Below are 26663 nucleotides of genomic sequence, written 5' to 3' on the forward strand. Positions count from 1 at the left end.
AATTGACAAATTTAGGTTTTGAATAAAAAAAATCTGACTATAAAATAAATTCTATGAGTTTGGTCAGTGCTCTTCACAATGATTTGACATTCATATAGTTTAGACTTGTGTGCCGCACCTAAAGCTTAAACGGACCAACTGTGATTTAGCTTTTACTCTTTTAGAAGCATGTTTTTTCTTACATGCTTCTATTTTGAAAGTGAAGTTCCTGTATAGACTCGGACTGAGTGTTATGAATCTGTAACTTCACAAATGAAAAGTTTTATATTTTAGCGACCCTCGAAGAAGCACAAGCTCTTACGCTGTTGTTGAGCGAAGTTTCAAATAAACCCGGAAACATCAGTTGAAAGTTTCGACCATCTTTTGGGGGAATATGCTACAGATAGATAAAGGATAGTTTTCATTTTTGTCCATAATTCAAATATTTCGTTTGTTAAAGAACGCTATTTTATTAAGTTGCTTTATTATGGAAGATTCATGTTTAGTCCTGTGATAAGCGGGGTGTTGGTTGGGACTCTTGTTTTGAAAGGGGTTCTAACGGAAGATGGTTCTGACAATAGAGATGTTTTAATGTGTGACGGAGAGTAAACGGGTGTGATGTCCCAATTCAATCATATATATATGGATTCAATAACCATCTCTCTTCATGTTTCCTTCTCCTCTCACCTGCTGACCTGCTCTCACGTTAACCAATGAACACTTTTCACAAGTTCTCAGGACCTGATCAGCACATGACGTTTATTTAGTGTTTGATTCGCTACAGAGTTTATGAGGCTGCATTTAAGCATCCTGAAAAATAGATAGATAATGAGTGAATTTTCATTTATCAGTGAGCTCTTCCTTTAAACTGGCTGAATCTGCTTTGTGGGCGGAAGGGCGGTGACTGAACTTGAAGAGTTGCTCAACTGGAGTCATATATGTGCATTGAAGAGGATCTGGGAACATGTAAGTACGACCACTTGATTGCATTATATTCACCAGTAAATGTATTATGAAGATATTACATCAAACAGTGTGTGTAGAAACGCACTGCACTCTTTGGTCACTGCTTTGCTTTGACAAACGATTCAATAACTAATGAAACATAAAACTAAGTTCTGTTTTAGAAGGGGAGTAACAGAAGATCAGTCTCCTCCTGTATAACCTGTATAGTTTAACATTCTTCATTAATATAATTATTTCGCCTCTTACGCACACGTATATTTGTATCTGATTTAACTGATCACCGTGATGCAGCTCTTGACTGTAAACGAAACTTAAGTATCATGTGATGTTGATGGATGGCCAGTAGGGGCTGCTCAAATGAACTGAGTGTAGCTGTTTTCAAGGTGTTTCGGTTCTGTTTTGTTCGCATGCTAAATCCTCAAAGTTATGTCCAACCTAGTTGTGAGTATGATTTAAAATATGTTTAAAGTTATGTCCAACCTTTCTGGTGATGGTCTTGTTGCTAGAATGATTTAAAATATGTTGAAACCTCACAGACAATATCACACACAGGTGCAGTTTAAACAGTTGGTTATTTGGGTTAATATACTTTCCACTGGATTTTGTTTTCACTCATCAATATTCAATCGGATACGTTTCAGTAATGTCAAAGCAACAATGGCCGATTCACTTTTTGTTTTTCCTTTCAGTATCTTTTCTTCGACATGGATGATTTTGTTCGTAACAAACTAAGTGAGTGGGGTCTCAGCGATTTGAAAGAGACTTTTAAAGGTAAAGTATAGGGCACATATATATTAATGAATCACCGACTAACACAGACATAAAAATGCTCCACTGTTGTTGAGGAGTTTAATACTGACATAATAGTGTTGGGAATAATAATTGTTCTGTACGTTTTTATGTAACTGAAAGAATTGTCTGAGCTAATAAATCAAGTCCAACCAGAAAATAAAATGTGCAATGATCTAATCTCTGTGGGACTGACATATCCTTTAAGATTAAACCAACAAATGTGCCAACATCCGTTTCACTACAAATGAAACAATAACAATTTGTTTCACCTGAATATTTGTACAGATCAAGGAATCAATCAGGACCACTTTTACGATCTTGAGGATGAAGAGATCAAAGAATTGATCCCAAAAGTTGGACCAAGGAAAACATTCAAGCGACATTTCAAGTTGCTAAAGGTAATATTCCGCACTTTAAAGACGATTTAGACAAACACTAGTGGATACAGTGCACCGGAAAGTATTCATAGCGCTTCACTTTTTCCACATTTTGTTATGTTACAGCCTTATTCCAATTTTTGTTTAATAATTTAGTAAATTTATGTGCATAAGTTTTCAGAGCCTTTGCCATGACACTCAAAATGTAGCTCAGGTCCACCTTGCATCCACTGATCATCCTTGAGATGTTTCTATAACTTGAACTTTACCTCTGGTAAATTCAGTTGATTGGACATGATTTGGAAAGGCACACACCTGTCGATATCAGGTCCCACATGTGACAGTGCATGTCAGAACACAAACCAAGCCAAGAAGTCCAAGGAATTGTCTGTAGACCTCTGAGACAGGATTGTATCGAGGCACAGATCTGGGGAAAGGTACAGAAAAATGCCTGCCGCATTGAAGGTCCCAATAAGCACAGTGGCCTCCATCATCCGTCAATGGAAGAAGTCTGGAACCACCAGGAATCTTCCTAGAGCTGGCCCCCCGGCAAAACTGAGCGATCGGGGGAGAAGGGCCTTAGTCAGACACAAGCCACTCCTCAGTAAAAGGCACATGACAGCCCCCCTGGAGTTTGCCAAAAGACACCTGAAAGACTCTCAGACCATGAGAAACTAAATTCTCTGTTCTGATGAAACAAAGATTGAACTCTTTGGCCTGAATGCCAAGCGTCATGTCTGGAGGAAACCAGGCACCACACATCACCTGGCCAATACCATACCTACACTGAAGCATGGTAGTAGCAGGATCGAGGGAAAGATGAATGCAGCAATGTACAGAGACATCGTTGATGAAAACCTGCTCCAGAGCGCTCTGGACCTCAGACCGAATTCAAGATTCAAGATTCAAGATTTTTTTATTGTCAAATGCACAAAAATAACATTAAGCAGTCGATGGCAGTGAAATGCTTGAGTCTCAGGCTCTCTTCTAGCAATGCTCAAGTAATTACAACCTATAAAATAAAATTAAAACAGAAATAGTATAAAATAGAATAAAATAGAATATCAAAATTTAAAATAGAAAATAAAGTATATATATCTAAATATATATATAAACAGCTGAGGAGAAAATAAAACAACAATAGTGCAAATATGCAATTATGTCATGGAGAGAAGTTTAAAAGTCTTATGGTCTGGGGGATGAAACTGTCTCTGAGCCTGGTGGTGCGGGCCCGGATGCTGCGGTACCGTCGGCCAGACGGCAGCAGGCAAAAATGTTTATGGCTAATCCGGCTGCTCTTCTTCCTGCACCGCTGGGTGTAGAGGTCCTCTATGGATGGTAGCGCCGTCCTGGTGATGTGCTGGGCGGACTTCACCACCCTCTGTAAAGCCTTACGGTTCAGGGCGGTGCAGCTGCCATACCAGGCGGTGATGCAGCCAGTCAGGATGCTCTCTGTGGTGCACCTGTAGAAGCTGCAGAGAATCCTGAGAAGTTGCAGAGAATCCTGCGTAGGTTCATCCTCCAACCGGACAACGACCCTAAGTACACAGCCAAGATAACAAAGGAGTAGTTTCGGGAGAACTCTGTGAATGTCCTTGAGTGGCCCAGCCCGAGCCCAGACTTGTACTCGATTGAACATTTCTGGAAAGATCTGTAAAAATGGTTGTGCACTGACGCTTCCCATCCGACCTGATGGAGCCTGAAAGGTCCTGCAAAGAATAATGGGAGAAATTGCCCAGATATAGGTGTGTAAAGCTTGAAGCATCGCAGCATTTGGCAGCAATTGCTGCCAAATGCTTCCACAAAGTATTGAGCAAAGGCTCTGAATTCTTACGTACATGTCATATTTTCGTTCTTTTTTTTTTTTAAATTTGCAAAAATTGTAAACAACATTTTTTCTCCAAGTCATTATGGGGTATTGGGTGTAGAATTTTAAGAAAAATCAATTTTGGAAGAAGGCTGTTACAAGACAAAATGTGGAATAAGTGAAGCGCTGTATGACAGCAAAAAGGAGCATGAATTTGTGTTAATGGTTCTGATAATGCTGATGCCTCTCGATGGACACAAAGAGTTTTATAAAATTGTCGATGCTCTTATCGATTAGCGAATATTTCCTATTATTACTATAAAAAATATAACACATCTGCAACAAAACAGGAAAACGTGAATTCAGCTACTCAAGTAAGTTACACACAGTGTCGCAGGTAAGGGTAATCGTAACTGTTATTGCAGTCATACAGATTATATTTTTCGTGTTTGCTCAATAATTTTCTCACAAAATTTCAAGTACGAATAGCAAATTTCGTCTTTCTGTTGGATATTTCTTGATTAAATATTTTAAGAGTCAAATATATATGTTCATTCTCAGGTTTTGCCGTCCACCAGTGAAGCAAATGATACAAGTGAGCCATCTTAAATCTTGTCGTATTATTATCTACACAGAGACCACATTTCAATATTTTGAGAAGAACTTGTGACAACTTTTTTCTTGCTTCCCTTTACATGTATGTCTCTAAAAAACAAGGTAACATGGGTATGGATCCTAGAGAGGAGTCCAGCCAATGCCAGTCACCAAGAGTTAAACGTAAACGGCCCAACTCTGCAGCAGGTATTTATGTTATATCTTCATTAATAGCAACCTACAATATGAAAAGTAAAAATATTCAAAAAACTTTGAAAATGTACCTGTTTTTAAATCTTTGTAATTGGCTGCACTGCAAAAAGAGCCCTGTTGGAAATATATCAAATATTGTTACATTTAATCCAATTATCCTGTATCAAGCCAACAAATAAAAGAGGAAAGATCCTCTCAGACTTGAAGGAAGTTGCCTCTTTTCTAGTGGTGGAAATGTTTGATGGTTGTTTACTGTAAGGTATCATCACTTACATCTATTGTTATTAAAAAGCGTTTCGGAGTTTCTAAAGAAACAATTATATTGGTTCAAGATTTTGGATCCTAAATGAGTGGATCTCCAGTGAACTTCTTGCTGCTTTATACCTAAAAACATTTTTTTCTTTACTGTTCAAATGTTATGACTTTTTTTTGTAAAATTCTCAAATTTTCATGATTTTTTTTCTCATTGAATCAGAACTGTATTATTGATATATTATGAAATTATTCATGAAATCTATTAAATTTAAGGCAAATAAAGTTATATAAAGACCAAAAGATCTAGTGGGCACCCCAAGAAACAATATAACACATTTTGTAATTTATTTTAAGGCTTTGATAAGAACATTTTTTCCTAAAGGAGCAGAATTTAAAAAATATAACTGATGTGAGATTGAGAATCTGCCTAATAAGTCTTAAAATGAGACAATTTCTTCAAAAAAACAACAACTTTGTCTTAAATTAAGACCCAAGAAACATTCTTATTTAGGTTTTATATTTTATTAAAACATTACAAAATGTCAGCTTCTTTGAAAAGTCAGAACCATCTATTGTGTCTCAGTCAGGACGAGACCACTTTCTACATTGTCAATCCTTGACAGACTAAGAAGCAATTTTCGACAGAGTTAGGGGTTTTTCATGAACAGTCAAAAAGCGACTACTCCAGTTATTCTAACCGTATAACATAAAAATAATTATTTATATTTTTCTCTGCATGTATTATGTTAACATGACCTTGCCCTCCTGTTTGAAATGTGGCAGTCTGGCAGCACTCATTTTCAATCAATAGAAATAGATACAATTATTTTATGTAATTTTAAAATGATGAATTTGTTCAAATGGCCTTACCTCTATAACAAAGGAAACAAAGGAGTTTGTGGTTAAAATTTGCTCAATATTCTCTGGATATCTTTTTAAATCAAAGTTATCATTCTTAAACAAGATTACTTTTCTAAAGCAAAACCTGCTAATCAAGATTACTGTTCTTTTCGAAATTCTTTTTTTTGCACTGTCGACGATGTCAAAGTCTGATGAGGCACTTTGTTTTCTCATTGTGCAAATTTTGGAAACAGTAGCTCATGGGTCCTGCTTAATAGTTTTTTTACTTTGTATTTGGCAGAGGAATCCATAGTGCTGGAAGTGAAAAAAATAATGGAAGTCGTCAAGATGAAACTTCAAAAGGAAGAGAAGACAAAGCTCAATGATTTCCTAAAGTAAGTAATTTCTATCTCTGACAACTGGAATGAAATGGACACCATAAGTAGCAACTCAACAGGCAAAGGCAACACCCCAGCATGCTGACGTCGTGGGCCATGCTCAACAAGGAAGGGGCGGTTTAGGCCTAGGCCAGAGGTGGCCTTTGGGAACAAGGTACCACCATCAGAATGCCGAAAGTTGGTAGGCCTGGAAGTCCGGCAGGAGGAGGCAACAAGATGTGATCAGGCTGTAACTCAGGCAAAACAGGGGCAGTGGGAAATGGAAACAGGCAGAAGCTTCCTGCTTTCGTTCCAAAACCTCCAACAGTGGCTGAATGAAGATCCATCCTGCTCACTATGCTCAACTCGAGCTACCCTCAAACACATACTCACATGTTGTAGAGTAAGTCTCTCACAAGGTAGGTATAGGTGGAGACACAACCAAGTACTCAAATGCCTGGCAGCGACTATTGAAACAAAGAGAACTGCCTGCCTTGCCATCCAAAACAGAGAGCGCAGCTCCAAAGACACCTTTTGTCCGAGAAGGGGAACAGGGACAGCGAGGGCCTCCTCCATTGACTAGACTGGGAAATGCTGGTGGATTTAGACCAGCAGCTAAAAGTCCCAGTACACATTATTACCACCACCCAAAGACCAGACCTGGTATTCTGGTCCAACACCATCCGCGTTGTCTACTTCATAGAATTGACAGTACCCTGGGAGGAGGCTGTTGACAAAGCAAATGAGAGGAAAAGGCTGCTGTCTGCAGAAATGGCATCTATGGCAGAGCAACGAGGCTGGAAATCAATAGTTCGCCCTGTGGAGGTTGGCTACAGGGGTCGTAATGCAAAATCCACCATCACGTTGCTCGAAGATCTGGGAACAAGCCCTGCACCAGACCATAAAAGAAACAGCAGAACGCTGCAGCCAATGTCTCTGGACCAGTAAGAAAGATCTTAACTGGGCCCGAAGATGCTAGGAACATTCACCCAGGTCTGGTTAACCTGTGGTGGGCTGCCTTAAAAGAAGGGCTCTTTTGATTTTAACGCCAAAACAACTTTTGATGCTAGGTACACTACTGACGATCTATCCCTGACAACTGTTGGTGGTCACTTACATCTGCTAACAACTTCTGGCAGTTGGTATCTTAACTTGTGCAGAAGACCTTCAAACATACAAGGGATACTCTCAATCCTTTCTTATCTTCTAAAACTATAGTCCACTACAGTAACCCATTATATTTAAAGCATTAAGAATATTATCTGTAATTTTCATTTGGTCCTGAGTAAAACTAATGAGCACGTACTGAGTCATGTTTCTTTTGACAAATACATGATGGCAATCCACCAACGTACAAGTGCATGAGGCCTTTTAAAGGAATGTGAGATGGTAGTCTGACCGGTTGATGTTCCACCCAAAACAAGTCCTTGATTAATTCTGACACTGAGTACTAAGTACTACTTTTTTTAATGATATGCTTGGTGCTGCAATACATTTTGTGATGGTACCAAAACTGGATTCCCTTTGGAACTCTCTCCCTTTCCATCATCCGATCCTCCCCTGAAACTTGTAATAGTAATCTGAAAACACCTTTTTATTCATTAGCCTTCCAATGTGCCTGAATGGTTGTGCATTATTATTGTTACTGGTGTAGGTAGTGGTTATAATAATGACAATATTTTTGTTCGTGTTTTTAATTTCACTGCTATTTTTGTGTTGTAAAGTACTTTGGATCAAGTCGTTGTGTTTCAAGTGCCATTTGAATAAGATAAGAGTCTATTCTAATAAAGCCAATGAACCCATAATTAAACTTATGTACAACAGGAATAAAATCTCTGATTTGGTGACAAGAAAAAGGATGCTGGTCGGTGTCTTTGGAAGAACTGGGGCAGGAAAGAGCTCTTTGATAAATGCCATCGTTGGAGAGAAGAATCTTCTGCCCTCTGGAAGCGTCTGTGCATGCACCTCAGTCATATTCAAAGTGGAGGCAAACAACGACAGCAAAAAGTATGAGGCAGAAATTGAGTTCATTAAAAAAGAGGTGACTGTGTTGATCTTTACTTTTTTACAAGTTGAGAAGTTACAGTGTAGCTCCAAATATTAATTTGCCAGACATTATATAACATTTAATTCAACTAACCTGATGAGTAATTTCTTTATAAGGACTGGAAAGAGGAGTTGTGGTTTTACAAGAATCTTCTGGATGATGATGCTGATGATGATGCTCATAAAAAGATGACAGCCCTGTACAGAGAAGATTGGAAATCAAAATCTGTTGAAGAACTCATGGACAAGAAATATTTCAGAGGAATTCCTGAATTCCTCACTGGGAACAAGAAAACATTGAAATGTGAATCTGTAAGTAACATGAAAAAAGTATTTATATTGATTCATACGTGTGTTCATAATCACTTAAAATGTTACTTTTGTCTCTCGTCTTCAAGTTTAATTATCAAATATTAACCCTTTTTTTATTTCTTTCAATGAGAGTGTTTCACTGTTCTTCATACTTTGAATGTGCGTATGAATGCAATTATTTGAATTGTTTTACTCTTTTTTTTTTCTTCTTCTTCTTTTTTTCAGTCTGAAGAGCTACATGACAAAATTGTCAAATATGTAAGTGCCTCACAGGAGGAAGGCAATGGAGTGAGACAGTACTGGCCCTTAGTGGAATGCGTGACTGTCAGGTTGCCTAACAAGGATCTTCTCCAGCATGTCACACTTGTGGACATTCCAGGAAATGGAGACCGTAACAAGGGCAGAGACAACATGTGGAAAAAGGTCACTTATTCACATTTACTACTGTTTATTGTATTTAATATTGTATGTGTGTATTATCTGGAAACTGTGAAATTTATTAAAATGCACTGATAATTAATTGTTCATAATGAACTTGATATTATGCCTCGTCAGATGGTTGGAAGTTGTTCTACTGTGTGGATTTTGGCTGAGATTAATCGAGCAGCATCAGAGAAAGAAGCTTGGGAGATCCTACAAAATGCCAATAGCCTGATGGGAAATGGTGGCGAGTGTCAGCGCATTCACTTCATCTGCACCAAGTCTGATGATGTTGGTGTGCAGTAAGTCATTTAAGATTCCAAAAGAACGAGTTTCTGTTGACCTTGTGCTGCTGTTGAGCAGACCCTGGTGTCGGCATTGAGAATAATTGTAAACGATAAGGCAATAGAGTAGTTCAGAATCTACCTTGCAGAAAAAATCCAGAGTTTATATTCAGATGGTCCAAAGACTGTTTAATTTGCTGAAGCTTTTCTTGTAGGTCAGTAGCTGATGTTCGTGATCTTGTGCTCAAAAGAAACCAAGAAGCCAAGCGCAAAGTGAGCGCAGAATTCCAAAAAGAATACCCACAATACAGCGTGAGTTTCTGCAGACCAACAGAAAATCTGATCAACAAAGATTGTCCTGAATTCAGGCCTCATCATCATCAAACCCTTATTCTTTTCAGAAACAATTCTCATTTGAAGTGTTCACTGTGAGCGGCAAGGAGTTTCATAATAGCGTACATCTACAGCCAGATGACACTGGTGGGTAAAGGGTTTCTTAATGACGTGACAAGTGTATATCAAGTTTAAAGTATGAACCAAAGTTTGAAATATAAACATTTAAAATGAAAAATGAACCTTTTTTTTTTATAGAAATTCCCAAACTTCAGGATGTTCTGCAAAGTCTGAATAACAATCACACAGAGGCATTAAACTATGTGTCCGGAGCTTGTGGGATTCTCTCTCTGATTCAAGGGACAAGATGCAGGGGCGTGGTAAGATCGAGTAATGAAACCTCTGTCATTGTGTTAAATCCTCCTCATTGGCATTTATGTTCCAAGAAAATATCATTGACATCAGATAGGTGTATGCTCAAATGCAGTTTAAACATGGAAAAGTGCAATTACTTTGTTTAATGCCAAATCAATATTGAAAGTGTCTACAGGTCCTTCCTACCCCACCTGGTTGTTGTTTTCATCAAAAATTGTCAAAAACAAGACTAGTGTAAATTTCATCAATTCAAATTAATTTGTGTTTTATTTTAGGCTGACAGTAAAATTAGGGCTTGCAGAGACCTTCAAGAAAAGATGCAGCATCAACTCGAAGTCCTCCAAAAAGCAATCGATGAGATTTACAGGACTTTTGAACGATGCCTCACTGAGGGGGTTAAAGAATCACAAGATTCATGCGAAGGACAGATGCACTCCATGTTACATCCTGTATGTATTTATACTTATATTTAACAACTTATTTTACACTTCATATCTATTTGAATAATACATTTATGATAAAATATTTTTTCTCCTCCCAGCGAGGAGAAAAAGGTGGTGCTTTCTACAAGAGATTGCAGTTTGCTGTAATGAACAATGGCGTCTTCAAAGCAAAGAATGGAAGGAAAAAGAACATCAACATGACTTTAAGTTCAGAACTGACTGGCAGCATTGATGAGGAATTCAGGATGACCTTCCCGTGAGAAATTACTTAATGACAACATTCATTATTTGCAAAGTTTAATTATCTATAGGATGTATTATATAACGTAAGCATTTCAACTTCTTCAGAAATGAAGATAAAAGTGGACCATTCAAGGGCGCCATTGATTCGTTTTCACTGGACACAGAGGGGATGATTAACACCTACAAAGATGTTCATCTGCAACTGCGTTTTCTCAAGACAGAGGTGTGTGTGTGTGTGTGTGTGTAAGTGTGTGTGAGTGCGTGCGTGTGTGCATTTGTGTGTGTGTGAACATGGGGATCCAAAGCTGCTCTGGCATCACTAGTCGGCCGAAATCACCTTACTGAGACACATGTGTTGGTTTTACCTACGAAGGCTATACATATACATTTTTTTTTATTGTGTTGAGCTCTCTCAACACTCTCATTCTCTCCCTCTTTGTCTGTCTCTCTCTCTCTCTCTCACTCACTCTCTCTCTCTCTCTCTCTCAGGAGGACAAACTCAAGACAAAACTCAAAAAAATCATCCGGGAGGATAAGAAAACAATCTACAGCAGTCTGACAGAGACAATCGAGGAAAACATGCAGAAATGCTACACAGGTGATAAAGAAGATCATAGCATGTACAACCTGCGGTCACAATAATGCACATTTGCATCATGATTGTACAGAAACAAGGGTTTGACAACAGTGTTGTTTTGTAGACGCAGCAGTGATTAAAGGAGTCGGCTCCCTGGAAAAAATGCGGAGCACCATTAATGACCATGTGCATGATAAAAAGGACACCATGTTTAAGATGGCGAAAGACAACATGCTGGAGCTACTAAATGAGTTGAGGGTATGTCAGATTTCATATCTTTATCTAGAATTCAAGGTAATAATATTCAAGTTGCGTGTGTATCATTCTGAAAGATGCTTGTTCTCCAGTCACTGTCTGAATCTAAATACACATCTAAACAGTTAATGCTCGTATGATTCAGCAAATCTTGAACACATAATTTGGCTGTGTGAGTGAAAAGTAATAGCGATGGTTTTGATTTAGGGGAAAATCTTGAAAAAGCTAAAGGAAACCCTGAAGGAATCAATCCAGCTGTCACTCGGGACGGATGACTGCTCATTCCCAGGTAAAAAAACATATCAAGATAGAATTATTCATTGTAGCGTAATTGATAGTGTGCATATTTTACATAATAAGCTTTTGTTTGTTTGCTTTTTAGATGTTTCAGGAGAGCTTGCCATGGTGGAGACATTCTACAGTCAACTGGACGCCAACCAAAATCCAAACTGAGCTTTCAAACAAATGTTCCTTACTGTCAATGACAAACAACGACAACACATTACAAGAATAACACAACAAACATACACATTACACAACTATAATACACATTTTCGTCAAGATATTATCCTTGTTCTCTTTGGGTGTACTTTGACTTTGTTTTTTGTATGTTACATGCAGAGATTTTAATGTTTGTTTTTGGCAGTGCGTGTTTTCATCATGAACTGATCATAGTCCAAAGTAGGGTGGCTGACATGCTTTATATGACCTATGTCTACATACATGTACAACCTGTCCAAATACTTTATGACTTGGACTGTTTTAATGGTCTGAACTGTGCATGACCTGAAAACTGTCAGACCCTTCTTTATTGTTTGTTTATTCTCCAAATAGCTGAATGTATGGTTGCTTATCTTCAAAGAAAACATACGTTATTCAGATTCCTATGTTAAAATTCCTCGCCTCTCCGGTGCCTACTCGGCAGACAGCTTTTAGTCCTCCTATATAAGATCCTTGCAGTTGACTGCTCTGCATCTTCACTCCGAGATCCTTGGACTCTCTGTGTTGATCCTTTCTGCAGAAAGCCCCTTATTGAAAACACGTAGATAACTTTGGTGTTTCCAGCCTCTTGTATTTCCAGATTTCCATCACATACGCTTTCATGTTTTTCTGTCAATGATTTTATTTAGTTTCTTGTGTATTGTTTGATTGGCTCATGAGTGCTCCTAATTTTAAGGGTGTTTAACGTGAATCTTAGATCTTGAATACCAGTTTTAATTAGGCTGGATTAGACATAAACTCTTATGTCATTAATCTTTTCGAGTAATGATCTCAGATGACTTTGTTTTATTCTACTTTTTATCTTTTTTTGATCTTACTAAATATATTGGATATATGATAATGGGTGTATTCTGGAAAGCAGAAAAGGAAGTGTGAAAAATTTCACCTGCAGTGAGCGAGAATTCACTTATTTCAGCTCAGGCTTTGTTCTTGTGTTACTGGTTGGACACCAAAAATCTGTTGTATCTCTGTGATACATGAAATGTGGGTTAAAAACAAACTATACTCTCTTACATGTACCATCATACTCTCTCACACACGCTACTTTACTCTTACATGTACTGTCATACTCTCTTTTTTTACTGTCATACCACATACACCAATCTCTCCTGCACAGATATTTTATATTTGATACAGAATAATAACACATGCAGGATAAATTAATTGTACATGTGAAGGTAAGGTTACAAGGGGCCTAATATTGTGATTCTGCTCAGTTTAATAGCTCAATTAAAATAAAAATGCTACAAACAATCAGAATAAATATAATAAAAAATTGCAAAATGTAAACGAACTGTACTGATTATTTTCTGGGTCTGTTCTTTCTGTCCGTGTGACTCATCTTGTTTTGTTTCCATTCAGGATGTAAAAATTACAAAAGCACAACTCTCGATCGGAAATAAAGGTGAAAAAATAAATATAACTTTCTACTGAATATCTGCTGTTGTGTTAAGGAACATACATTTGATCGTTTTCCAGTGTGTAATCAAATACATTTCAACATCTTTTTTTATTAGGGAATTGATTTAGGTGAAATTACAGCAAACTCAGCACCATTAAATAAATAAAACAAAGCACAAATTGGTTTTCAAAGCCCTTGAGCAAAACATGTATAGACATTAAACACACTTAAATCACATTAGTGAGTGTCAGTATGAACCTGGTGTTTGTAAATTCACTAACAGCTATAAGCACTAGACGTTTATGAACACAACTGGTAAATATAAGCATGCCAAAATATTACATATAGCAAAGGCAAAGTTCTTATAGGCCCAGGTTCATTGTTTGAATATATTTCCCTTCAACTCCGACCTTGTTCTGGATTGTATTTCAGCACAAATACATGAGTTATCTTTTCCTTTAGTAAGTTGTTGACACTAGAAAACGATAGCTACAACAGTGAGAACAATGGTGTTGTGATAGCGTTTACAATCATTTGAATCTCAGGAGGTTGATTAAAGACCATCATATTGTGAGAAGCGCTTGCGGGAGTTCCAGTGTTGCGAAAAGACACATTTTTCATGTCCATGGGAGCTGTTGAGTCACCAGTTAACCGAGGGAGTGCTGCTTCTTCAGGCTGTCTGAGCGCTTCACTCTCTCCTCTGGGGTCTTTCTGTACCAGCTCCTGTGAGGAAACAGCCAGCCACATGTTCCGTTTGAATTGTTAGTGAATTTTCCGAATTACAGTTCATTATTTAAATCAGAATGTGACTTGTGTGCATAGCCTCTGTCATGAGCATCAGCATTGTAATTCAGGAGCTCCCTAAAAAGCCAATCAACATTTACTCAGTAGTGCAATATGATAGGAAGACAAGGCAATTTGCAATTATAAGATACAGTTAGAAGTTAAGCATGGTGAAACCAGTAGTAGCAGAAAACTCACCCCTGTCGGTTCAGCTGGCCTGGGGTAGAAGAATTTTGGCATTGGCTTGGCTTCAAGACTCTGGGAAAGAAAAACTATGATTACCAGCCTGCACTTGTTTGATTCTGCCAACCGGTGCAGTTTTAGACTACATACATTTTTTTCCAAGCTAATTTGAGGTCACCGTTACCTTCGACATGTGAATTCTAATCAGGTAATGTTTGAGTCCAACTGAGTGTTTTTACCAGATTTGAAGAAACAACGTGTTTCTGAGATGAACAAAAACTGGTGTAAATAAGTTTTCTAAATATAACCGATTTTCTGGGGACAATGAATACCACAAATAGATATTGAGAACAAAGGTGAAACTAAATTCCACAGCTGTGTTAGCACCTGTTGGTAGTGGGGCTCTTTGGCTTCTGCTGCATCTTCCTCGGATGTGCTGGGGATTCACCAACCCTGAAAGAAATAGCAATTAATAGACATAGAAATACAACCGGCCGCTGAATTATAAAAAATATCAACATCTAAAAGCAAAATCAATATACAATGAAGGATGTATTTCTCTTTCCCATTTTACCTATTCTTCCTGTCCAGAGACCTCTGTGTGGCAGCAGACAGAACCGCTCTTTCTTTGGGGCACTTGGTTTTTTCCTGTAGGTTCCCAACAATCAGGAATTAGCGTTTATGTCCCAAGTACTGACATAAAACAAAGCATGTCAAAAGGTTGTTTGAAAAAAATGTCTGACTTAAACATTGCACAGATTTGCCAGTTAAGTTTTTTGTTTTACTTACCAAGTCTCGAAGTTTCCTCTCTGCACGGAGCTCCCTGTCTAGCTGCAGCAACGCTAATCGATCTCCAAGAGGCATTTCAAAGAAGATGTCATGGATGTCATATAGGGCTGCACGTAACTGAGGGGCAAAAGATAAACATGCATTTAAACACAAGGAAAGGTGGACCTATGCTGTCTAAAGAAAGTAACTACAAGTTCATACCTGGGCTCTAACCCTCTCCTGCAGGGAGAGATCTTGAGCTGAGAGGGTGCATCTCTTTTGTGGGGCTTCAGTTTTGAATGAACGGATGAACTCCTGTGTATCCTGTGGAAACATGTGTTTTTTTTACCAACTCACAAACATGCTTTTTATTATACTAACATTGGTGCATTTTGAGCATGTTTTGTTTTGTGTGAATGGTCGGCATTTATATAGCACTTCTCTTGTCTTGATGACCACTCAAAGCACTTTACACCATCTTGGCCAAGGACATTTCTGCACATGGAATCAACGGACTTCTAGTTAGTGTGCGACCCGCTGGACCTCCTGGGCCACAGCCGCCCAGCCTTGTGTGTGTGTAACCTCACCACGATGGTCTGGCGCAGGTGTTTGACCTTTTCTGTCCTGAGCAATCGGCGAGTGAGGAAGCCTCGAGTGATAGCACCAATTCGACAGAATGCCATCTGCTGCTCTGCTGTCAGAATCTGCAAATCACAACAAAGTCTTAAGAGGATGTGGATGTGAAGACAGGACCACTGAGAAGGTTTGAAAAATAAAGGTCAATCTATTAAATATACGTGTGCAGACTTCACCGAGCTTGCAGAGTTACGAAGGTTTCTTCCCGGGGAAGTCCACAGGTGCATGCAGCTATTTAAATTCACAATTTATTAAGTTCAGCAGGGGCTAGAAGTGGACCTAGAGCGCTGACCTCACCAAACTTTGCTTGGAATATTGCCCATAGTTCATAGTAACATGTATACGATGATGTAAAACAAAGGAACAGGGATTATAATAGTTTACTATAATTGTTTTGAGGACATTTGCATTTGATCATAGGCTGATTGATTAGCAGTGATTAGCAGCTCACTCACAGACAAAAGGACGGTTTCTGTTATACAATGTGAAGCTGCCGACCTCAAACATTTCTTGCATTAATTGCCAGTGTCAGTACAGTGAATAATCATTCGGAAAGCCGCCATGAAAAGGGTTACTGGGTCAGGAGTTATGATCTACATCCAAGGAAAGTGATCAGAAATCCTTTTTTAGTGCACTTGACCTCCTCAATTCTACAAGATATACCCACCCGACTTAGCCTTGCTCGAGGTTTGCTGGCCGCCCAAGTGGGCCCCCACAGGTAAACAGGAGGCTGGACAGAGGGAGTGCACACACTGGGACTGACAGGACTGGGAAAACCTGTGGAGAGTGACAAACAGATCATATACATTTAAACACACACTTCTAACTGGTACAATGCACACTGACCAGGCTTATTTCGCAAATACTGCTGTTTAGCTCAGAACATGGCAATCCTGCAGCGAAGCATGTGCTAAAGAGATGTTTTTCTTTTATCTTATCCAAAGGGCGGTATGGTGGTGCCGTTGTTAGCACTGTCGCAACGCAGCAAGATTAGAATCCCAGTTTGGGCCGGGGTCTCTCAGTGTGGAGTTTGCATGTTCCCCCCTCTGTAATGGTTTGGTTCTCTGCGGGTACTCCAGCTTCTTCCCGCAGTCCAAAGACATAGAGACTGGGGTTAGGTTAATGGGAATTGAATGATTGTCTCTGTATAACCAGCCCTGCATTACGCTGGCAACTAACTACTGACGATCAAAACAAAAACTACCATATCCCTAACCAGTATATATAATTATAACTACTGTATAAGCGTTACTCTCCCATTCTTAGCTCCTCAGAGTTGGACAGTATTTTGTTAGTATTGGACATCTATAGCTCTAATGAGTTTTTTTGGCATCTGTGATTGTTACATGCCAATAAAATGATAGTTTTATCTTGTTTAGGTTATGAGACAAAAAACCTCTGGCTTGAGTTAATGAGCTCCACTACTTCACTAACTTTCTCTGAGCAAGCAGTCTCCTGTCATATCAACATGATCATACGTGAGCATTGTGAAGTTGTACCTCTGCTGTGTCCAGGTGATCGCTCAGTTGGTGTGTGGGCAAGGCTGTGGCCAGAGGGGCTCACAACAGGACAGCTGTCACTCACAGACCTACGATTCCACGCATAACCATCCCCATTCAGAGGGCGCACACACCCCTGCTCCGTCAGTCTTCTGTCTGTCTCCTCCAGCTCCTGAACACATGCACATTACCTTTACTTTTTTTTTTTTTACTTTTTTGTTAATCTGTAGACAAAAGATAATATAATGCACATAATGTTGGTTTCTTCTAAGATGTAGAATAAGTATTGTGTGATTCGTTGAGGCTCTCAAGATTCGTTGAGGCTCTCAAGGTATCTGCTGTTCCAAACTAGTTCAGTTATTATCATGCAGTTACTGTTCACCACATTGATAATGTATGTGGCAGGGCAGGGTTACTATTTGAATGCCCAAAAATCCAGACTACCAGCGCACACACCCCTGCTCCGTCAGTCTTCTGTCTGTCTCCTCCAGCTCCTGAACACATGCACATTACCTTTACTTTTTTTTTTTTTACTTTTTTGTTAATCTGTAGACAAAAGATAATATAATGCACATAATGTTGGTTTCTTCTAAGATGTAGAATAAGTATTGTGTGATTCCAGCTGCTGACCATTCGGAGGCACTGTTGCTCTTCCTCCTGCTCAGCCAGGAGCCTCGACATCTGCAAAACGTGCTCCTCCTCCAGACGTCTTTGCATGTCCTCTAGAGCCTGCGTTCGCCTCTGGGTCTCCTCTGTGCACATGCCCCAACAAACACACAAACATGTATGAAACGATGTTTAACCTTAAAGCTTCAGTGGGAGAAAAATGTGGCTAAGACAACAGTTATCTCTATAGGTTTTAGTAAAAACGATGGGAGAGAGATTCACCTGTCTTGCCGGCCTGTGCTTCAGGTGCATTTCTGATCCGTCCATTGTTTGGCCCCTGAGGATCATCAGGCTCCATCCTGAGTGTGACATGAGTCATGTCAGAAGCCACATGGGGCCTCAGCAGAGTTGGGGAAGGATTCTCTATGTCATACGACTGGTTTAAGGCAGCTGCAGGGGTGCGCCGACTTTGAGCCAACCAAGTAGCTCCTGCCATGAAACGAGGGATCCTTTCCTGGCTGCGGTCTATGTGCTCAACTCCAGAGGGGTAGGTATGCAGCTGGCTATCAAGGGTGTGGCAGCGCCGCCGGAAACTCTCAGCTGGAGGATCATAGAGTCCCATTGTGCTGGGCGTTGAGGCACTGATGGGGCTACAGGCCCCATGTACTGGAATGCTACCACAATGAATTGATTGACGATTGCCGTTCCTGGCCCCTCCTTCACTCCCCACTGAGCCCCGGTGATCGGAGGACTTTGTGGCCCCTGCGAGAGCTTCTCCCCAATTTGCCATGCTAGCACCTTCCCCTGGCCTTCCTTGGTTTCGGGGGATAAGATCTGCTGGGCCAATGGGAAACGAAATATGGATGTTGCCTGTAGAGACTGGGCGTGGTCTACGCCTCCGTGCACAGGGACTAATGCTGGACTCTATTGTGGGGAGATAGGCATACCGTTCAGGTAGACTCGGCGAGAGGCCACCAGACTGTTGGAAACTGGGGTCGTATGGACTTTGATGCTGGATCAGGTTCTGAGGTGTGCTAATAAGGCTATGATGCAGACTGAATCCAAACTCGATGTCCGTGTCCCCAGTTGGACTAGAGGTCCTAATCTCCTTGACAGGGACATTCTCAGACATAGGAGTCCGGATGACTGTGTGGGCAACTTCTGACCCCGGCTGACTCTGCTCTCTCTTCACATACTCTCTTGATTTCTTAAGAAGGCTATCCAAACTAATATCCTCATCATCCTCCTCTTCCTCCTCACTCTTCTCTTCACTCATCACCTTCACTTCCTCGACTGTATTGTAGCCACTGAGGGTGGGGTTCTCTGAGATTGGGGTTGGAAGCCGATCATTTGTCTGAAGCCCAAATCCAGGCTCTCTGGGAAGTCCAGGTGAGTCAGTGACCAGGGTGTAGCCACTCACAGTCGCAGATTTAGAAACTGGCAGCTTGTCAACCTCTTCAGTCTGTGCTTTGTGTGTCTGTGCAGAAATAACAAGTAAATATGACCAATCAGTAAATAACTGAAAAAATATAAACCAATCTCATGACCTATCTCATTATAAAAACATTGGTTTAATACAATTTATTCCTCACACTGACATACAAACAATTAAAAGCAGAATGTATCAGATAGGTCAGTGCTGGTAGGCAAATAAAAGCCAGACTGAAAAATGTACAAGACACTAAATGTGTGCATGCTATTTTCAGGCCATTAATCACCTCAGACTCTTAAATCTGAATTGTTGATGTTAGTTTTTTCAGTTTTTTTTACATCCTTGCTTGTGGGAGAATCCACAATACAGAGTACAGAGTTATTGAAGACAACAACTGACCAATCACATTTATTCAAAGACCTGAAATTGAATGATTGGAGCAGATTTGCAAATGGACAATATTGCTTTGGATGTTGAGTTGACAAAACTCAACCATCATCAGGTTACAACGGCACAGCCTGATGTTGAGTCAGACAACATAGATATTCATGTATACAAATGTCGCTGGAGATTCTAGGACAGACAGTTTTTGCTGTATTTTGGGACTGACACACAGACCTATTTCATATTTGGACATTTCAAATGAAGCACATTGTAAGACTCCGTAAAATAATGTTTGTTTCACTCATCCCTTTTTTTTTTCTGGCCTAGAGCCATGTTGTGCTACTGACCTGAGCCTGACCCAGTATGTCCTGAACTCGGGCCAACAGCTGGTTCCTCTGCTGGTTCTGCCTGTCCACCTCCCGCTGGACCGCCCGTTCTCTGTGGCCACACATCACAGCCCGCTGCTCTTTATTCAGCTGGAAAAAGAAAATACACACTCACTGATCCAACACAACGTATGAATCTTGAGCTACAACCTGTACAGTTTCACTCTTCAATAGACTCGAGCATTATCATCACACGGGAGACACGATAAGTCGAGATAACTCTTCATGATGTGGTTTGCAATAGGCAAAATGTATTTAAAAAACACAATCAAACACAACTCCACTTTGTGTGTTCTTTCTTTGAGTGGGAGAAAAAATCTTCCACTGGTCTCTCCACCATCCGGCTGTTTCCGAAAACGAATTTTTTCACTAGTCACTGGCAGATAGGATTCTCCTGACTGACATCAAACAGCCAGGATGTTCCTCGTCATGAATTATCTCCCGTCTTTCCAACTGCTTATGAAGGCCTCACAAAGAATGAAATGTTACCTTTAATTTAATCGTTTGTATGACTATCTGTGTGCACATCTGCAGAATGCACCATGACCGTCTTTACATTGATACGTCCCCTGAAAATAACCAAGTTTCCTGTTGCTAAGCGGTATATACACATATACAGATTCTCCAGGGAAACCAAACAAACATTTTGCTACAACACAGCGGAGGCAATTGTGTGACAGCAAAACAACCTGGTCTGGATATCAAGCCATCTGCAACCCTCTTCAAAACCCTCACACGCTGCGGCTTCTGTCTGTTCTGTGCCGCCTCTTGTGTTCTCATGCCTTCTTTATCTCCTCCTTACCAGCGGCGAAAGCACAGCTCTTCCATAGAAGCGGATGACGGAGTGAGACTTGAGGGAACACAGCGGCTCGCATGTCACCTTCTTGAATTGGCCCTTCTCCTCCCGCAGTGTGGCCAAACTCCGCAGGCAGAACTCCTCGTAGCTCTCCATCTCTTGACCCCCACACATCCACACTCTGAGAGGGGAACACACACCATGTAGCCTGTTAAATCAAACAGAGAGTGTGGGGTTAGATGTCAGCGCATGGGGAGCATCCAGGCTGCACTGGGTGTGGATGTCCTCTGGGAAGCATTATGGGATCATGATTGGAAGAGCAAGACACATCGGCTCCAACAAAAGAGGCTCTGTCTGCGCTTAGTGTCCTTTTTTGTTTTTTTCTTTTTTTAATCGCACTCATCACATTCCTGACATTCCTTTCGATCACACAGAGGCGGGGACTGACTTCCAATTCCGTGTGTCAAGTCTAATCTATTTCTGAAAATGACGCTGCACAGGGAGGCAGTGAAACCCAGGTCGTGGGATGTGTGGATGGAATTAACAGAAAAGCTTTTAACCGACGGGACAGCCTCGCATCTTTTACAGACTCAAATCCCCACCCACTGCTGAGCTTTCAGTTCAGCCAGCTCCACATTGTTTCCCCAGTGATCACAACCGGCAGATTCGAAGGCGTTACAACAAATAAACGCTCGAATTTCACAAACCAGAAAAGACGTTTTAGTGCAGATGCATAGAGACAGATGACAAACCCGTGATTATGTCCGCTTGTCATTTTCTTACCTTCACAGATACAAGCAGATGTCTCCTTTTTGCCTTTCGACCCGGCGTTGCGCGTTACACGTTGACGCGTGTCGTAAGAGAGACGACGACTACAAAGTAGACCCCACGTTCCTCGAGCCGCACATCATCATCATCATCCCCACCACCACCAGCATCATCATCCTCCTCATCATCATCCCCTTCCGGGATCGAACAGCGCCACCTATCAACGGTCCACGTTGCCCCGAGGAGCCATAGCCCTCAAATGGCAGGGATTGTCGAGGGAGACGCGGAGCTTCACTCTCCTCCTCTTCATCACATTAATATCTCATCAATACATGTCAAGGAATTGAATCCTGGTGCTCTGGCGTTTGCAGGCTGAGGCCTGTGGATCATGGATTGTGGAGCGTAGATTGTAAAACATGGATTTCAGATTGTGGATCATGAATCATGGATTGTGGATCTTAGATTATGGATCCTAGATTGTGAATTGTGCATTGTGCATTGTTGGTTGTGGATCATGGATCATTGGTTAAGGTGTCACATGATTGTGAATTATGATTACAACTACCTTGCATAGATAAACAATATGTCTACTGTATTTGTGTTGAGGCATCTGGGTCAAATGGGGGCCCTGAAATACAAATCACAACAAGAAATCACGAAGGCCAATGGTATTAACCTCTTAATTAATTTACAGTCTGCAGCATTCCTCCATATTCCTGTGCAGCTCAGGTGGATCATTTTAGACAATGTGCTCTCCAATGTGCTGAACCCAGGACCACCAGGGATGAGGGGAGCTGTCTGAGGCTCTCAAGGTATCTGCTGTTCCAAACTAGTTCAGTTATTATCATGCAGTTACTGTTCACCACATTGATCATTTATGTGGCAGGGCAGGGTTACTAATTGAATGCCCAGAAATCCAGACTACCAGGGCTCAGTGTCCCAGGTTTACATTATTGGATTTAGTATCCACAAATTTATATTATATTATTTGTATATATTATATTATATTAACTGCAAATTTGTGAGGAGAATATATCAACTGACGTGGGTCATTTTTAGGCCACGTAGGTCCTGTTTTGTAGACGGCCTCTATATCTATATCGAATTTCTAGATCTTTATTGTTATATAAGGATTGTAGGGTTAATTACCAAGTGCCACATATGCATACAGAAGCTTTGGCCCCAAAGTCCCCTATCAAGTCAACCTACATGATCCTTATCTGCCAAGTAAATTGTGCGGATTAGATTTTTGTCATTTCAGTAGGTTTATTGTTAACTGAGTTGACACACTGTGTTTTCAACAAAGGGAAAATATTGAATATAATAGGTCTGAGGCCATTTGAACTCTTTTACCTAGCTGAAAGTTTAGGACACATGCACATGGCAGGTATAACACACAGTCCAAGTTTCCAGTCAAATGTTTTTCAATCTTTTTAATGACGTCTTTATTATGACACTCACAGAAAAACAAAAAGCCATCACACATTCAGTGGCAAATAAAATGATGCTGCTGCTCTCACAACTCATCTCTTGAGCCCGTAGGTGACCCTGAATGCACAGGCTGAGCAAAGCGTACTTTTTCCTTGTTTTCTTGAAGTAGAGCAGCGATGTGACCTTCTTCAAAAGGGGTTTTGGAATCCTGCGACAAAGATCAAACAATATTACATCTCATAAGAGCAACCAAGTCTAATTAGATATATTAACTGTGTATATTTTCCCAATCAGCTACATACACGCCTCAAAACCTACCTCAAAAGACTGGCGTTTCACCCCTACACATGCTGTGGACTGCTCGTAACACAAGACTATATCCAGATTCTTTGGTTCTTTATCCACCAAAGCTGCATGGAACCGGTCGTAATTAGAATCTGAGGGAGGATTCAAGAATCAGTTAATAGTCCGTTTGTAAGAGTCAAATCACTTCAGTCCTCAGTGCAAACCCATTGTTCATGTTCATTCTGACCTTACCTAACAGGTGACTGCAGGACGACAACAGTTTGTCGTTAGTGTGATGGTCATGTTTGTTGGACATCAGTTTCTCACACACACCCCCGCTGATGAGGTTCTCAACCACTGTCCCTCTGCTCTCAGCCGAGGTTTGCTTCATGGTTTTCTCGATCTCTGGAGGGCAGCATATATACATTTTTATTTACTTACTGTGTCTTCAAGAAAACCAGTTGCCATATGAGAAACATGCCATTGGTTTACTTAGGAAGCAAGACATTATTCGATAAATCAAATCATTTGAAAACGCTGCAATGTGCTCAAAGGCAAGTAGAACAGTTGTCCGCCACACCTTGTGCTGCCGTCAAACAACTCTCACAGTAGGAGTCTGTTAAAAACAAAGCAGTCAACAGGTTAGAACTGTTATCCAACAGTAACCGACAATCACAAATACTGACATGACTGGTGAAAACAAGTTTGCAAGATTGTAATGTTTCATTAACTTACAGCGATCCGTGTCGTCGGGCTGCACAGGAAGGAGGTAGCTAATACACAGTAAAAAAATGAAGATTTCCATTGTTACGGTAGACCAGACTGAGAACCAGTTGCTCTACACACCAGAAAGAGATGAACTGTAGACTGTGCACAAGTGAAATGATCCTTCCCTTCACAGTCATGTGATCTCAGGGACAATAGGACCATTCCTCAAATGACAGGTGTCCTGTTTTTCAGGTTTTCTCTCACAGTCTAAAATGATTGCTCGGAGACTTGAGCTGTTGTTGTGGTTAGCCTTTGAGCAAATGTGTGAAGGTACTGTAAAACCTGAAGTACACATTTGGCCACTTTATTCCAGCCCAGTCTTGACAGAGATATAAAGCAGTGCTAGCAGATGTACAGTATTTTAAAACAACAGGGGAATTGTTTTCTTGTTTGTTTTGTAGCACAAGACAAAAGGGATGACGTGAAAAGACACCAAGGGACAACAAAGTTTAAATCAAATCTGTGTAAATACAATGTAAATGGGGCAGCACATTTTTTGTCTAAAGATGTTGTTTTCTTATATGTATAATTAAAATAGTGGTCAAACTTTATCAAGCTTCTTTGGTAATTCTCAGTTTTTACAATTAAAGATTCCAGATCTTTTTGGGGAGGACACATGGGTATAATTTGGCACGATGTCAATCACCCTGGAAAGAAAAAAGGGGCAAACATCTAAGCAGTTATGGGTAAAGTACACAGCTTACTGATGATTACAGTAAAGTAATTTACCTGCTAGTCTTATTCATCATTACTTTTATTATTATTATTATTCTTAGTTGTAGTAGTTGTCGTGGCGGTAGCTGTTGTTTTTGTCAGTGTCCACTAAGAGTCGCCAGTTTCGTGGTTTTGACAGATCCCATAAATGGTCGTTTCGACCTTATTTGGACTGACGTGGGTGACGCAAGTCCGCAACGGACAACGTGACCGTGTGCGGGAAAAAGACGAACGTTAGACCCGGGTCCGTTTTCCATGGCAGTGGACTGGGAGTTACAACAACCGACAGCTTGTCAGTGGCCTGAGGTCTGTCATCCGCGGTCTCATTCAACACGTGAGTAATCTGAACTTCTGTTTTGAGAACAACTGTTGAAGTCCACGCGTGACATCCCGAGCTGTCACGCGTGGAGGTTTTTTCTGATCATATATCCTCAGGGAAGCGCGTGTCGGTATCTGGGTGTTTTCCTGCGCACTGGGACAAAGTCTTGTCACACAGTACAGAGGGTTTTGCTGACCAGGAGGAGAAGCTATGTGGACTCGAGTAATCCTGTATTAGTCACGTTGGAGAACTTCTCGGTGGATTAGATTTCACCGTATTATTTATTTGAAATGTCCCCTCCCGCTTCCCATCGGTGCTTGCACATCGAAGGGAGGGAGCGAGATGCTTCGCCCGTGTTTACTTCCGCGTTAGTTTGAAGCCGCCACAGGCGCGCATGTCGGCGTGTTTGAATTTGTCGGGGTTATGGAGCCTGCCGTCACATATTGCTCACGATGTTTCTCTCGGTCCCTGGTGGTTTCCGCACACAGAGGACCGGCGTGAAGAAGGTGGGGGCATCTTCACTTCAGTTAATAATAATGACACGGAGAAACAACAGGAGGGAGACCGATAGCTTTCTTGAGCAGCATTTTATCCACAGTCATCTTCATAACAACAACAGTTCCTGTTTCCGTATCACACGCGACTGAACTAACCAATAAGAAGCTAGATTCATGAACACAGTTTAAACTTCAAAAACATATGAATAAACTTTTAAACCTAACAATTCGAATGTAAGCATTCATATTTTTTTAGTCTGTGTGGAAAAATGTCCTCTATAAGATGTTCAGCCACGGAGAGGTCAGAATTGGAAATCAGTGCCCCTTGAAATTATCTAAAATTAGTTGTTTACAGCTTTTTTCGTTATTACTCTTCACACACACAAATTGTTTTATTTCTGTGTTATTCCTGTGTTTACCTAATTTTTCATGTTCAAATTGCTTTTGCTGAAAAACAACCAACTCCAATCTGAGTATGATCAAGTGTTACCTGGGATATATGGAACAGGTACGCAACTGCAGTACTTGACCAATTATATTATTCAGTTCATTGGGTTATAGTATTTATAGAGTGTACTGAATACTGTCCCTCCTGGAAGAGAGCTGGTTTCCCTTTCTTGGTCTCCTCCCTTGAAAACTGGTTTTAAATTCGTAATCTTAATATGGTCTGTGAAATCTGGTACAGACTGTCATGCCCTCTGACAGTGTTTTCCTGTGAACTGGAATGTTCAACAGTGTGCTTCTGTGTGTGTGTGTGTGGATTTGGGGATTTTTAAATCCCAGTATTTGTTTGTTACAGGCCAAATGAAGTGGTAATGAAGCTCTTAGCTGTGTGATTATTCTTGATCCGGATTTAATTTGTAAAGGAGATTCCTTAATTTGGAAACAGTTTGAATCTGTCTGAGGGATTCTAGCAACATGCATTTTATGAGTTTTTGTCTGTGCGTTATCAATTAGAGGTTTTACGCCAGCGGTTGACAGATAATATTTCCAGTTCATCTTATTATTGCCCGAATG

At 40.5% G+C, this 26663-nt stretch overlaps 3 protein-coding genes across 7 annotated transcripts in view; 2 read left to right on the top strand and 1 right to left on the bottom strand.

The window, feature by feature from the left end:
* The first annotated feature begins 640 nt into the window (after window positions 1-640).
* Window positions 641-13279, top strand: LOC128458201 (nuclear GTPase SLIP-GC). 2 transcript variants are annotated; one of them, XM_053442937.1, is made up of 20 exons: window positions 641-945; window positions 1635-1716; window positions 2023-2135; window positions 4483-4516; window positions 4639-4722; window positions 6125-6218; window positions 8025-8241; window positions 8364-8558; window positions 8784-8981; window positions 9114-9280; window positions 9478-9574; window positions 9664-9742; window positions 9854-9975; window positions 10246-10419; window positions 10512-10669; window positions 10762-10879; window positions 11146-11254; window positions 11358-11491; window positions 11696-11777; window positions 11871-13279. In XM_053442937.1, exons 2-20 carry the CDS (start codon window positions 1650-1652, stop codon window positions 11939-11941), a joined length of 2313 nt encoding a protein of 770 aa, XP_053298912.1. In that variant the 5' UTR covers window positions 641-945; window positions 1635-1649; the 3' UTR covers window positions 11942-13279. The 2 variants fall into 2 exon arrangements, with proteins under 2 accessions (XP_053298912.1, XP_053298914.1); XM_053442939.1 differs by lacking the exons at window positions 641-945; window positions 1635-1716; window positions 4483-4516; window positions 4639-4722 and having other exon boundaries at window positions 2052-2135.
* LOC128458198 (centriolar coiled-coil protein of 110 kDa) lies at window positions 12759-21835 on the bottom strand. The gene is made up of 14 exons (XM_053442933.1): window positions 21648-21835; window positions 20871-21072; window positions 20030-20158; window positions 18149-19343; window positions 17891-18012; window positions 17261-17432; window positions 16429-16538; window positions 15713-15829; window positions 15348-15449; window positions 15147-15263; window positions 14932-15005; window positions 14745-14810; window positions 14373-14432; window positions 12759-14114 (listed from the first exon to the last, which is right to left on the bottom strand). Exons 2-14 carry the CDS (start codon window positions 21036-21038, stop codon window positions 14039-14041), a joined length of 2508 nt encoding a protein of 835 aa, XP_053298908.1. The 5' UTR covers window positions 21039-21072; window positions 21648-21835; the 3' UTR covers window positions 12759-14038.
* A 3193-nt stretch (window positions 21836-25028) lies between these two features.
* sun1b (Sad1 and UNC84 domain containing 1b) overlaps window positions 25029-26663 on the top strand; it is a 28387-nt gene continuing 26752 nt past the window's right edge. The window contains exon 1 of one of the 4 annotated variants that reach the window (XM_053442820.1): window positions 25029-25164. Coding sequence is in view for 1 of the 4 variants with exons in the window: in XM_053442816.1 (XP_053298791.1) it covers window positions 25602-25655 (54 nt within the window). In the remaining 3 variants the exon portion in view is untranslated. Of the gene's footprint in view, window positions 25165-25520; window positions 25656-26663 lie in introns of those variants that run through there. The other 3 variants (XM_053442819.1, XM_053442823.1, XM_053442816.1) reach the window with 3 other exon arrangements.

The sequence above is a fragment of the Pleuronectes platessa genome, chromosome 16 (assembly GCF_947347685.1).
Source record: "Pleuronectes platessa chromosome 16, fPlePla1.1, whole genome shotgun sequence".
NCBI classification, from domain to species: Eukaryota; Metazoa; Chordata; class Actinopteri; order Pleuronectiformes; family Pleuronectidae; genus Pleuronectes; species Pleuronectes platessa.